The sequence below is a fragment of the Otolemur garnettii genome, unplaced genomic scaffold, assembly GCF_000181295.1.
Source record: "Otolemur garnettii isolate 467f Iridium unplaced genomic scaffold, OtoGar3 scaffold00035, whole genome shotgun sequence".
NCBI lineage: Eukaryota > Metazoa > Chordata > Mammalia > Primates > Galagidae > Otolemur > Otolemur garnettii.
In genome coordinates, this window is record NW_003852430.1 from 12,598,391 (window position 1) to 12,610,513 (window position 12,123).

The 12,123-nt window shown below is 40.7% G+C and overlaps 1 protein-coding gene across 2 annotated transcripts in view; it reads left to right on the plus strand.

Moving 5' to 3' along the window:
- Positions 1-12,123, plus strand: part of ADGRB3 (adhesion G protein-coupled receptor B3) — a 734,763-nt gene that overhangs the window by 353,021 nt on the left and 369,619 nt on the right. For both annotated transcript variants that reach the window (XM_003789674.1, XM_003789673.2), the window contains one exon: positions 8,296-8,364. In XM_003789674.1, coding sequence (XP_003789722.1) covers positions 8,296-8,364 — 69 coding nt within the window. The remainder of the gene's footprint in view (positions 1-8,295; positions 8,365-12,123) is intronic.

Here is a 12,123-nt window from a genome sequence, read left to right on the forward strand (position 1 = left end):
ACTTAGCCTCACCCCATCTGTTATACCTCGAGCAGACTCACTCTGTACTTCTTGCTGGCATCCTTGATCATAAAGTCAGCATAAAGACACTGGTAGCATTAGGTAAAAATAAAAAAAAAAACTTGACCATGTAAACTATTCTGAAACTGCATAGGTCAAATGCCCTTACATCATAACAGAAAAATGATGTTTCTATGAAAGATAGCCAGTGATTCCTAGAACAATATTCTTATATCATTTTTGAAATTGAGTCAGAGCTCAAACGAGAAGAATTAAAAAACAAGATGTCCTGAAAGACTCTGTTTTGTTTTATTTTGCTTTTTGTCCCCCTTAAACTAGTGACTGTTAGGGGATGTTAGTTTGAATTATTTGTTCTTTCATGCTTTTATCCTGGTGGATTTCATTGGTCAAGCAGGGACAGTCCAGCTCTGCTGTCAGAGGCCTTGTCACCACAGCTATCAGGTCAGGTCGACAAACCCACTGCAGATCCCAGTGCTGATGACCTTGGCACCCTAGTCCTTCAGAGGAGCCCCAGCCTCTTGTCTCCTAGTTTTCTAGAGGCTAAAATTCTTGTCTCTGAAACATATGGCTCCTTTTGTCCCCTGAAACCTCCTAGGAGCATCTTGTATTATAATCTGCTGCCTTCCTGAATCTTTGATAGTTTTCAAATGCCAGCAGCCAGTTGATATGGATTAAAGGTCTCTGCTCTCTGATTGATTATCAATTACTTTGCTTATTCACGTGCTACAAAGTTATAGTATTCCTTAGAGATTTTTTTAACAGATATATTACAGCAAACTGCAGATGATTTGTATGGTAGTGTTGCTCTTACTCAACTTCACTTCTGTACACTTTTTAAATAGGAGACTGAGAAGTAGACTCACAGCCATTGCAGAAGATCTGTGATCCATGCCTTAATCTATACTAGGGGAGTGTTGATGATATTATACATCATCATATATTTAGCATTAAAGTTAAAAAGAAATAATGAGACCTGTTGTACTATATCTTGAACATTCTTTGGATTTTTGCCTACTTGAAGGAATGGTCTGTTTGCTCTGGATTTATCTCGGCAGTGGAGCCTCTTCTTCAGAATTTATTCTTTCAGCTGTTTCTTCCTTTTCCTACCTTCACATTTTTCTTGCTTTTTCCTCTTACCCTTGAGTCAGTGTTTTAACCTTGACTTCATTCCATTCAACTCTATTCTTGGCAATGTTAATTACTGATCTCAAATGGCTCCTGTTTTCAACTAGGACTAATTACTAATAAATTTTCTACCATCTGAGCTGTAGGCTTGTACTTACACTGGCTGCCTGGGCTTCTTAGCCAGATCGTAGATTCCCTGTGTGGAGCTGGAGCACGCTCTCTCTCACTCTCTGTCTCCTCACCACCGCTACTTCTTGTGTGGTGCTCAAGGATGATGGTGGCTACCTGCTTTATCAGCTTAACTACCTGAACTAGGAACCCAATACTGATCTTTCATTCTAAGCTTCCCCTCTACAATCTATCATGACATCATGCTATTCCCTAAACCAAGCTACCATCATCTCTGGCTTCAACAATTAAAGCAAATGCTTTCTGAGTGTTCTGTTTCTGCCCTTACTCTTCACACCTTAGTTCTCATATTCAGCAGCCAAAGATAGACTTTTAATTCTAATGAAACTCAGGACATATGACCACTGTGGGCCCAACGTCCCACTCTTTCTGACCCTCATCGCTCTTTTTCACCCTGGATGAGTATTTTCCTCCTCCACCCACCCTTCCTTCTATTCAAGACCACACAGGTTATATTGTCTTTCTTGCTCTCTCTCAAACTTGTCCTGATTGCCTTTACCCAGGGAATTTGTGCTTTCTTGTCTTATTTTTTTCAGGAACTCTCTTCCTCTTCCCACAGGCATCTCATTTTGGTCTCAGCTCAAATGCTATCTCCTTCGAAAGGTCTTCCCTACACTAACTTACTCTTTCTCTCTCTCTCTCTTTCTCACACACTCACATCTCCCTGACCCAGTCCGTCTTTTTCTATAATCTATTTTATTTTTTTACCACCATCTTACTACATTTGTTATGCTGTAATGAAACATGTGACACTGTATGATTTATAAGGAATGAAAATCTATTTTCTCACAGTTCTGGAGGCTGCAAAGTCTAAGATCAAGGCACTGGCAAGTTGGTTGTCTAGTGAAGGCTGTTTTCTGTTCCAAGATGGCACTTCTTACTGCAGCTTCCAGGAAGGGAGGGGCACTGCCTCTGGAATTGAAGGCTGAGGGGTGTGCCAGTCAAACACTGCCACTGCGGGAAGCCTCCCGCAGTCTCATTGCTAAGGGGAGTTCTCATGGCCTAATCAACTCCTTAGTCTCATTTGCTAAGGGGAGTTCTCATGGCCTAATCAACTCATGGCCCCTTAGTCTCATTTGCTAAGGGGAGTTCTCATGGCCTAATCAACTCCTAAAGACCCCTTTTCCTAATGCTATCTCTTTGGCAACGTCTGGATTTTCAAGAGAACACATTCAAATCATTGCAATTGCCATCTCAAATCATCTTTGAAAATTTAAATTTATTTACTTATTAACTCCTTTCACCCAGAGCATACATTTCTTAAGGGCAGGAACCCCCTTGTGTTTTGCTTACTGTTATATTCTGCACTTAGAATAGTGTTAAATATATAATAGATAAGACATTAAGTAACTGCTACTTGAATAAAGAAATACATTTCTGCTTTTTAAATATTTAAATGTCTTTTCTCACCCTTCCATTCCCTCATCGCCTGCTCTCCTTTGGGCCTCCATAATCAGTACTTTGAGCTATTGATAAAGCTTTCCGAGTGGTGTCCCTTTCTCCATCCTTCTTCCCTGACTTTGCTTCCCTCTTACCTTGCTGTCTGGTTAGGTTTTGGTAACTCTCCTTATGCTGTTCTTTTACTGAGCAAAACAGCACATCTACTACCAAATGCATGTTTCCAGGGATCAGGTTGGCGTAGTGACGCATGGGGAGGGTTCCCTGTGTTTGACAAAGAATAAGCTCGGTTTTTAAAAGGGGAGGCCCCTTTCCTGATGACTGCTGCGTGGGAGTCTAAGAGTAAGGGTTGAACATCTGCAGCTGCTTCTTGTGGTTCCACGACTTATAAAAGTGTCTGCAGTCAAGGACGACCTTGAAGCTTTGAATGTTGTTGAAAATAAGAAGAGTGTTTGATCCCAGATTTACTCAAGATAACCAGTTTTCTCATCTGTAAACATAAGTGCCATGTCTTGTCTCCTGGGCATATTGAGAGCTCTGGTGACATTGGAGGTGTCACTAGTGTAAGAGTGTGTGGCATGGGAAAGGAAGCAGCAAATTAGGTGGAAACCACTTACTGTTTTGGGGTGGAGGGTGATTTTTTTAGTTCCATCAATGCCTGTGCTGTATACACAGTGGGTGTACAGCCCGTTAATTTAAAATACAGTAGAACCTCCATGATTGACCATCTCCCTACTTTGATCACCTCCTTAAATTGACCTTACTTTCATAGACCTGACATGTACCACCTGTACATACCAGCACATAGGCCTAGTTCCTTATATTATCCACCTCCATATGTTGACCAGTTTCTTGCTATCCCTTAGTGGTCAACTTATAGAGGTTCTACTGTACTGAACTTATATGCTATTGTGGCTTATGCCATGTACCAGGGGCAAAAGAATGAACAAAATAGAAATAATCTCAGCTCGGCACCGGCAGTACAGTGGTTACAACACCAGCCACATACACCGAGCCTGGTGGGTTCAAACCCAGCTCAGGCCAGCTGAACAACAATGACAACTGCAACAAAAAAAAGCCAAGCATTGTGGTGGGCACCTGTAGTCCAAGCTGCTTGGGAGGCTGAGGCAAGAGAATCGTTTAGGCCCAAGAGTTTGAGGTTGCTGTGAGCTGTGATGCTATGGCACTCTACCAAGGGAAAGATAGTGAGACTCTGTCAAGGAAGGAAGGAAGGAAGGGAGGAAGGGAGGAAGGGAGGAAGGGAAGAAGGGAGGGAGGGAGGAAGGGAGGAAGGAAGGATCTTAACCAGAGTATAAACTGATAGGGGAAAAAGCCCTTAACCAATCAGCATAAAAATTAATCACGTTTAAAAATATGATAATTTTAAAAGAAGGTTACACAGTACAGGGAAGGAAAAGAAAATATGCAGACCCCGTCCCCTTTGGCTGAGGCCTCTTTGTGAAAACTGCGTATAAATCTGGACACAAAGGAAAGGTTTTTCTGAATAAAGAAGGAAAAGATAGTAGTCCATCAGAGGGAGCAGCATGGACACAGGTCTGCAGGCGGAAAAGAGTTGGGGTGCAGGAATCAGTTCGATGAACTGGGAATTTTGAGAGTCTGGGGTAGAAGAGCTTTAGACAAAGTTGGAGAGGCAGGGAGAGGGCAGAGGGTGCCTGGCCTCACACCGTCTCGTGATCTCTAGATTAGGGAGCCATGATCTAGCCCTCGCTTTGCAGTCCTATCCCAAAGGCTTATTCCTGTTCCCTTGTTTGTCCTTGACAACAACTCCTGGTTCTCTCAGTTCTTCTAGTGAGGGTCATTGTGATTCTCTCAGACTCCTAGCTCTACATGACTAAATCCTGCCCCTCAGTGCTTGGCTTTCCCTGCCTTATCCAAGCACTCACTTCTTTCTTGTTAAGACGGAGGGAAGCACATTTTCTGTGACTCACATATCTCGAATCGCTAGCCTACTCTACAACTCCACAAGGAATTTGCCAAAAACTAAATATGAAGGCATACTTTAGCACATGTATAAAATTATATCTAATCCATAAGTGGTGCTCCAGGTGGAAGCCAATCAGAAGCAAAGCAGAATTATTTTGCTTTCTACAAAATAAATTGTTCTTATCTCTTACCACCAAATCTTGGAGCTGTACTTGAATGTGGCAGAAACATTTGGATCTTCCTTTATGACCTGCCTTTACTACTCTTGATTTTCATTATACTTCCTGTGAAGAAAAACCAACCATTCCTCTTTGGCCTTTGTGACAACTAATCATTGGGCACAGTAGCTCTCACGGAGTAGGTGATTAATAACAACTCCACAGAAGACCCCTCCCAGCACAGCACTTTCCTAGAAAGGAGAGATTCCTGCTGAACAAATTACAGGCCCCGGAGTTAGTGGTGAATCAGTCCTGTTTCTATATTTTGCTGAGAGAGGAAGAGACATCCAAGATGGGGGAGCATGTGGCTGGTTTGAAGTCTGTATCAGCATTACAGGGGCGTGCTTACCATAACGCGGCTGTGAGCGCAAATCAGGAGCCCAGTCATCAAAAGCGCATAGAACATGAAGGGAATGGAATCGTAAAACCTTCACAGAGCTAACGCTTACCACGTGTCAGGCACTGTGTTAAGAATTAGCTCTAAGCTTCACAACTGCTTTTCTGAGTATCTATTTTTATTCCTGTTTTACAGATTAGAGACATGAGGTGTAGGTGGACAACGTGTGCCCAGAACCACAAAGGTGATAATCAGTGGAGGAAACTTTAAATCAAGTCTGCCAAATTCAAGCCCTGAACAGCTCAGATTCTGCCAAGGACATCCAATTTTCAAATAAGCCTGAGTCCCAGGAATCAGTGCTGATTAAATATCTCCCTCCAAAACCAAAACAAACAAACAAAAAACTTACTGTCTGATGCACTTCAGAGACTGACACAGTAACCTGATCCAAAAAGAAATCATCAAAAAATAGAGAGATTGTCTCCATCAGCAGACTTCCTAAAGAGCGTTAGAAAGGAGGAGTTTTGCTGCCAGGGAACAAACTTCATACTTTGTTCAAAAATTCAATCAAGTGTCCTGAAACCTAATGACTCTCCTTTTCAAAGTATCATTCAGTTTGCTTCTATTCTGTCCTTCAGACCACTTAGCAGATGCCCAAGTGAATTTATACATAAGCATAGATTTTTTTTATATATTAGTAGACATTTACACATATTTTTTAATGCATGGGACATAAGTTAGATCAAGGTCAGCTCAGAGAAAGGGTTGTGAGTCTTGTTAGAAGAGCTGAGGCATATTGACTTTGTAACTCCATTATTTCCCCAAATTTAGGACTTCATTAAGTATCTGCTATGGGCAAGGCATCTTATGTGCGAAGGATACGCTGATGAACACGAAAGACTCAGTCTCCCATAGCGCCCCCTCCGCAGCCTGAACTGTCCTGCCATAGCTCACTGGGCCCCGACATGGACTGTACTAGTCAGGGCATCACTACGAGTTATTCCCAAATCACGTCAACAATGAGATAATAAAATCCCTTTTACTGGCCCTGGAGAATACTATGAAGTGTTTTTCATACTCTATGTTTGGTTAGCTGAACATACATTTTAATAATTCCTGTTTTTACATATGGTGAATTCTTTGGTGAATTTTTAAAAATTGAATTACTGAATTTATCGTTTGCATCAAGGAATTGTGTTTATGCAGTAGCCTTCGTGTACAGCAAGGAGTCACTGACCTCCTGTCAGTGAAACAAGCTTTATGAAATGTTTTCTCAGAAATGGAGAAATAGTTACAGAGATTGTTTCCAATTCTCTCGGTGCAGCAGCCTGGACTTGGTAGGAAAGCTGGCAGGGGTCAGGAGACAGAGCAGAGGTCATGGACCTGGGCACAGCTCCCACTGCAGGGATAAAACCTGCAACTTCTGCCTCATTAGCACCACGTCCCCTGCTGAGTTAACCAGCCATGGGCGATGGGAGAACTCTGAAGGTTAATTCTTTCTGCCCATAGGTAGAGTCACAGCTCAATGGGCTAAGCCTTTAAATGTTAACACTCCAAGCAGGAAATCTGAAGTGGAGAAAGTGGCTGACCGTACAACAAATTTGAACGAATGGAAAGCAGGCCTAAGACAGACTTGCAGTGTTTTCAAGAGTTGTACAAAATAGTCTGTAACTTTCGTAAGGGTTCTGACTCTAACCGTGTTTCAACCATGTGGTTCTCAGGGACTATTAAAATAAGTAGCACAAATAGGGCAATTAAATATAGATACAGCTTCCAACCAGGAGAGGAGAGGCAAGGAGGCAGCTTTGTTTTGCATCTAAAAACACCCAGGTGAATTTGTTTGAAATTAACACAAATGCCTGTTTTGAGACGTTAGATGGAGAGGAAGACAGATGAGACTAACAAATGATGATTACTTCTGCCCTCAAAGGAGTCCTGGTCTAAGCCGATAGACCAGTATGAAATAGCGTCCCTGCCAAGTGACATCAGGCCAGTTAGAAGAGGTGGATTCTGAGGTCACAACCGAGCAACCGCCATCTGGGCAGCTTAAGAAAAATGTCATGCCTCCATTTTACATGTCTTGGGTCTCCAGGGACCCCACATGACTGCTCTTTTACAAAAGTCACCCTAGTTTTCCTTGCCTGGCTCTTGCGTCTTGATGGCACAGTGTAGTGTAAGAGGACACGAGGTCTCTTTCTGGGGAGAGTGCTCCTGTGTGAATGAGGATTAGCAAAGCTGAACCGAACAGAGGGCCCTCCTCTTTGTCAGCCTGTCCATGGTCAACGGGGAAATAAACATGAAAATGTGCCTGTCTGCATAGAAGGGCAAAATCAAAAACTGATCTGGCTACCGATAGGTAAAAAAAGCCAATAGGTCTTCAACCATCAGGGGCAGGGATGACAGACAGGGTTTGAAACTTGAATAGGAACCCGGCATCTGTCTGTTCACTCCTCCAGGTGGGCTTGTCGGCAAAAGGCAGAAGGACAAATAGATACGATTTATTGAGTCATTATCATAAGCTATATGCCAGGAACTTACAAAATTTGATTTACTATTTGCAGTAAGCAGTTATGAAGGTATAATAGCCAGAAAGGGCAGATCCTGGGTCTCAACTGAGACAGCCTGTTTTGCTTCAGCTTTGCCAACCTTACTAAATAAAGTGTCTTTGAAACTACAGTGTAAGTAGCACTCACAGCTCACAACTAACAAGATAACTCGTCATGAGACAAAGACAGGTGACTTTTATTACAGGTACTGATTAGTACTGAATAATTATGCAATGACATTACAGAGTAGACTATAGACGATAAATGCAGAAATAATTGTGAGTCAAAGTGTTTTGCCTATTCTGATTTCTGAGGGTGTAGACGTGAAGTTACATACAAATGTCAGAATTACGGTGCTGAGAAGGAGCGCTCTCACATCTTCTAGAATAATATATTAGGGTCACATAGCAGCGTTGAAAGGTTTATGCATCTGCCACATAGCCAATGCAAATAGATAGTGTTGAAAAGTATATTCTCTCATGTCATATTAAACCTTTTTATCTGATTTAATTTACAGAACTTCTTTCAAATAGTAAGCAACCTTCTAGATGAAGAGAACAAAGAAAAATGGGAAGATGCCCAACAGGTAAGGTTGAGGTTATTTCAGAACTGAAAATGAAATTGGCTAAATGAAATCTAAGACTTGTGTTCCGAAATTAATGCTTTGTTATTTCAGGAATGTAAAAGGAGAGTTTTAAAAGGCAGCCTCGGTTATATGCTAGTATTTTAGAGAAAAGGCTTATATATCTGAAAAACAAATAAAAAAGTTTAAGTGACTTCAGACTTGAAGGAATTAATGTAATAATTATATTCCTTACTGATGAGTTCCTTTCCTGTCAGGGACTGTGGGAAAACAGCCAATCTAAAGCATAGATCTGGAATGAAGCTACAGTGTAATGACCACTAAAATCATTTGTATTTACTATAATGTCACAATCTGGGTCTTATATACAGATGTGTATTTTTATTCAAGGCTAAGAATTATAAAACTGAGTTCTCACGGAGGATCAATTTCTGATCTTCCGTTCCATGTTGGGCCTTGTTGATGTGGTAGGTTGCCTTTTTGCTTTAGTTATGGTTTTTAAGTGCCTTGCACTTTTATTTATGCTATACTATTGACTCCTAGTAAAATCTTTTGGTTTTTAATTACAGAAAAAGTACATGAGAGATCATGAAAAGTTGAATAATCATGTTTTTAAAAATCCTATGGAAATTTAACTAAATGTTAAGCTTCCCTAAGTTTCTACCTAGCCCTTGTTAAAAATCCCTAAAGAATAGGGTAGTTGTGACAAAAAGAATGACTATTTACTGAGCTGCAGGAAAACTATCCTTTTCTTTTTTTTTTTTTTCTTTGTAATCATAGTCTCGGCCTTCAGGAGTAAAGCATGCCCTTTATGTCTGTTGTGATAGGCTCTCTAAAAATAGTCCAGTGTGGGCCTACCTCATTATCAGGTACAAATTCTGTGCTTCTGGCCATAGCAAGAAAAAAAAATCACTTCTTAGTTTAAGACCCTGAAACTATTTTTTTTCCTACAAGTTTGAATTATATATTTGTCCTTGGGTTTCTTCTAGAGGACAACCTCATTCACTCACTGTAAGAAAATAGTGCCTTTTCTATAGCTGCAGAGGCAACCACATCTTTCTAGAATGCCGCAGACTATTAATTACGGGTATATTTAGAGCAAATGTATAATACCCGCTTTAAAACAAGACTGCAGTTCATCAAATAGCATTATTTACTGCGCAATTTCCAACTTAACAAATAATGAATGGGGGCAGAGCTTCCTGTCAATGGTAAATCCTTCATCGATAGTGCATCCATTAACTTACAATTTTGAGTTAGCCGTATTCTTATGTTTAAAATATTGTTCAAGAGTAATGATTCTTAATGCTATTTTAAAAATCATTATTTGCAATTAAAAAATGTATCTTAACAGCTTTTATTAAAAGGTGCTGTCATAATTGCAGCCACGTAGTAAATGTGTCTCCGAGTTTATAGCACAGAGGGTGGTGGGCTTCTTGGAAATAAGGCCTGTTTAAAATCTATCAAAGATAATCCTCATGAGCCCCTAATCTTATTTTAGAGGAATAGCTCAAGTAAAGGAAATATAAATTCTATGTGAATTTGGAAACTCACTGAGTAAAATAGTGACTATTGACACTAGAAGTTTTCTACAAAGTTTACTCTTTTGAATAAAAAAAGTCATTTCAGAATTTGTCAATTACCCATTAGCTCCAGTTATGAAGGATAAAAGTATGTTTAGACAAAGGATCCTACTAAAAATGTAGTATACTGAAGTAAAAAAAAAAAAATACAACCCCTGTAGCAGAATTTTATACATGACTGCTATGGCTGGAGTTGACCCGTCCAAATTAGTCAAGACAAACCATGTTAGTCGTTTGTTATGTTCTGTATTTTTTTTTATATTAAATACTACATATTCATGTCTATTAGAACAGGAGGGAATAAACTGCAGCCAGTGAACCAAATCCAGCCTGGTGCTCTTTTGTTACTCATATTTTGGAATATGGGCACACCCATCCATGCTCACATTCCCTATGGCAGTTCTGGGCCAATACGGATGGAGTTGGGTTGTTTCACGAGATACCTCATGTTCTGCAAAGCTTAAAATGTTCACAAACTGAGGAAGTTTGCCAGCTCTGCTCTATAACATTTGACTACTGTTTGGGAAAGATAATTAAAAACAAAATCTTCTGCCATCTAGAAAAACCTCTCCACAAAGGTGGAGAAGAAAGAGAACACTTTCATTACTGATTAAACTTTAAACCAGAAGGTAATGGGTATCACAGGAAATCCACTAAGAGATTTGCAAAGACAGAGAGAAACATCACCCTTTTGTGCAGTCCAGGATATACACCCTGTCTCCTGAGCGTCCTCAGACAACAACTGTCCTTCAGTAAGAGGACTTGATAGTACTATTTGCCACACACAGTTAGTCCTAAATTAACTTGGTAATTAGGGGCAACTGTATTGTTCGTTAATTGGCTTTAAGTAAAGGAAAAAAACAAGCTTCTTATATCTTTATGACTGGAGATAATTTTGCTCCTTGAAGCAGAGCTCAAGAGGCTGCTGAATTTAGGCTCCTACTCTTCCACAGAAGCTGAGAGAAGAGTGGCACCTTCCTTGATGTTTACCTTTCCAAGAGAGAGACATTCCTAGATGTTTAGGCTGGGAGTATATAGTAGGCTATTTAACTTGTGAAGATTTGCATGCATTTGGAAGAAACAGAGAAAGAACTTACTGACTAGTTTTCCAAAGTAAATACTCTAAGAAAAGGCAGAAGGGAACAAAATTGGGGAAGAAGGGAGGCTCCTTTCTTATTTTCAAAGGGAAACATTAAGTCTCTTATTTATTTATTTGTTTGTTTGTTTGTTTATTCAGACAGGGTCTCGCTCTGTCACCCTGGCTAGAGTGCCCTGGTGTCATAGCTCACAGCAACCTCAAACTCTTGGGCTTGAGCAATCCTCTTGCCTTAGCCTACCAAGTAGCATGAGCCACTGGGCCCAGCTAAACCTCTGATTTTAATATGTATTTATCCTCACACTACATATATTCATACACACATACACCTACACTAGGATAGAGAACAAAATACAATAGTAGCGAGAAGCTCTAGTACAAACAGAAATTTCATGTACATTCTTGGAAAGGGGATGATGAACTTTTAGAATTCCTATTTAATGGCTGATAATATAGTTAAGAAACAGCATTTATCTCTCAAGTATTTCTGAAATTTTAAAAACTGGCAGCCATCTCTGCTACACATTTCTAAATGTAACATTCATTATTCGTGTCTTCAAGTACATGAGAGCAAATGGACTGTGGATACTCCTGTGTCTGACTTGTGGTGGGTTTGGCCACAGCCCTTGTGCAGCACAGACCCTGTGCCTGCCCCGCCCTGCTCTCCCTGTCTTCCTGCTACTTGAGTTCCTTCCAGCTTTCCTGCTACTCACTTGTACAAGTACAAAGTAGCTAGAAACGTTCTAGTCCTCCTAATTTTTCAGGGCTAGAAGCTACGGTAGTGCTGAATAGCTACAAGGAGTTAATCTAACTTCAGGAACTTTCCTGCTCTAAGGCAGTTATAGAATTCAGACTGACTTTATGAGCTTCATGGGTTACACAGAGCGAAGTTCACATTTTAAGGGGCCTCCGCATCCTACATACTGTGAGCTGTTGTCAAAATCAGGTTGTCTTTAAAAAAACACCCTCTTTAAAAAAACACCCTCCAGCCGGGCGTTGTGGTGGGCGCCTGTGGTCCCAGCTACTTGGGAGGTGGAGGCAGGAGACTCACTTGAGCCCAGGAGTTGGAGGTTGCTGTGAGCT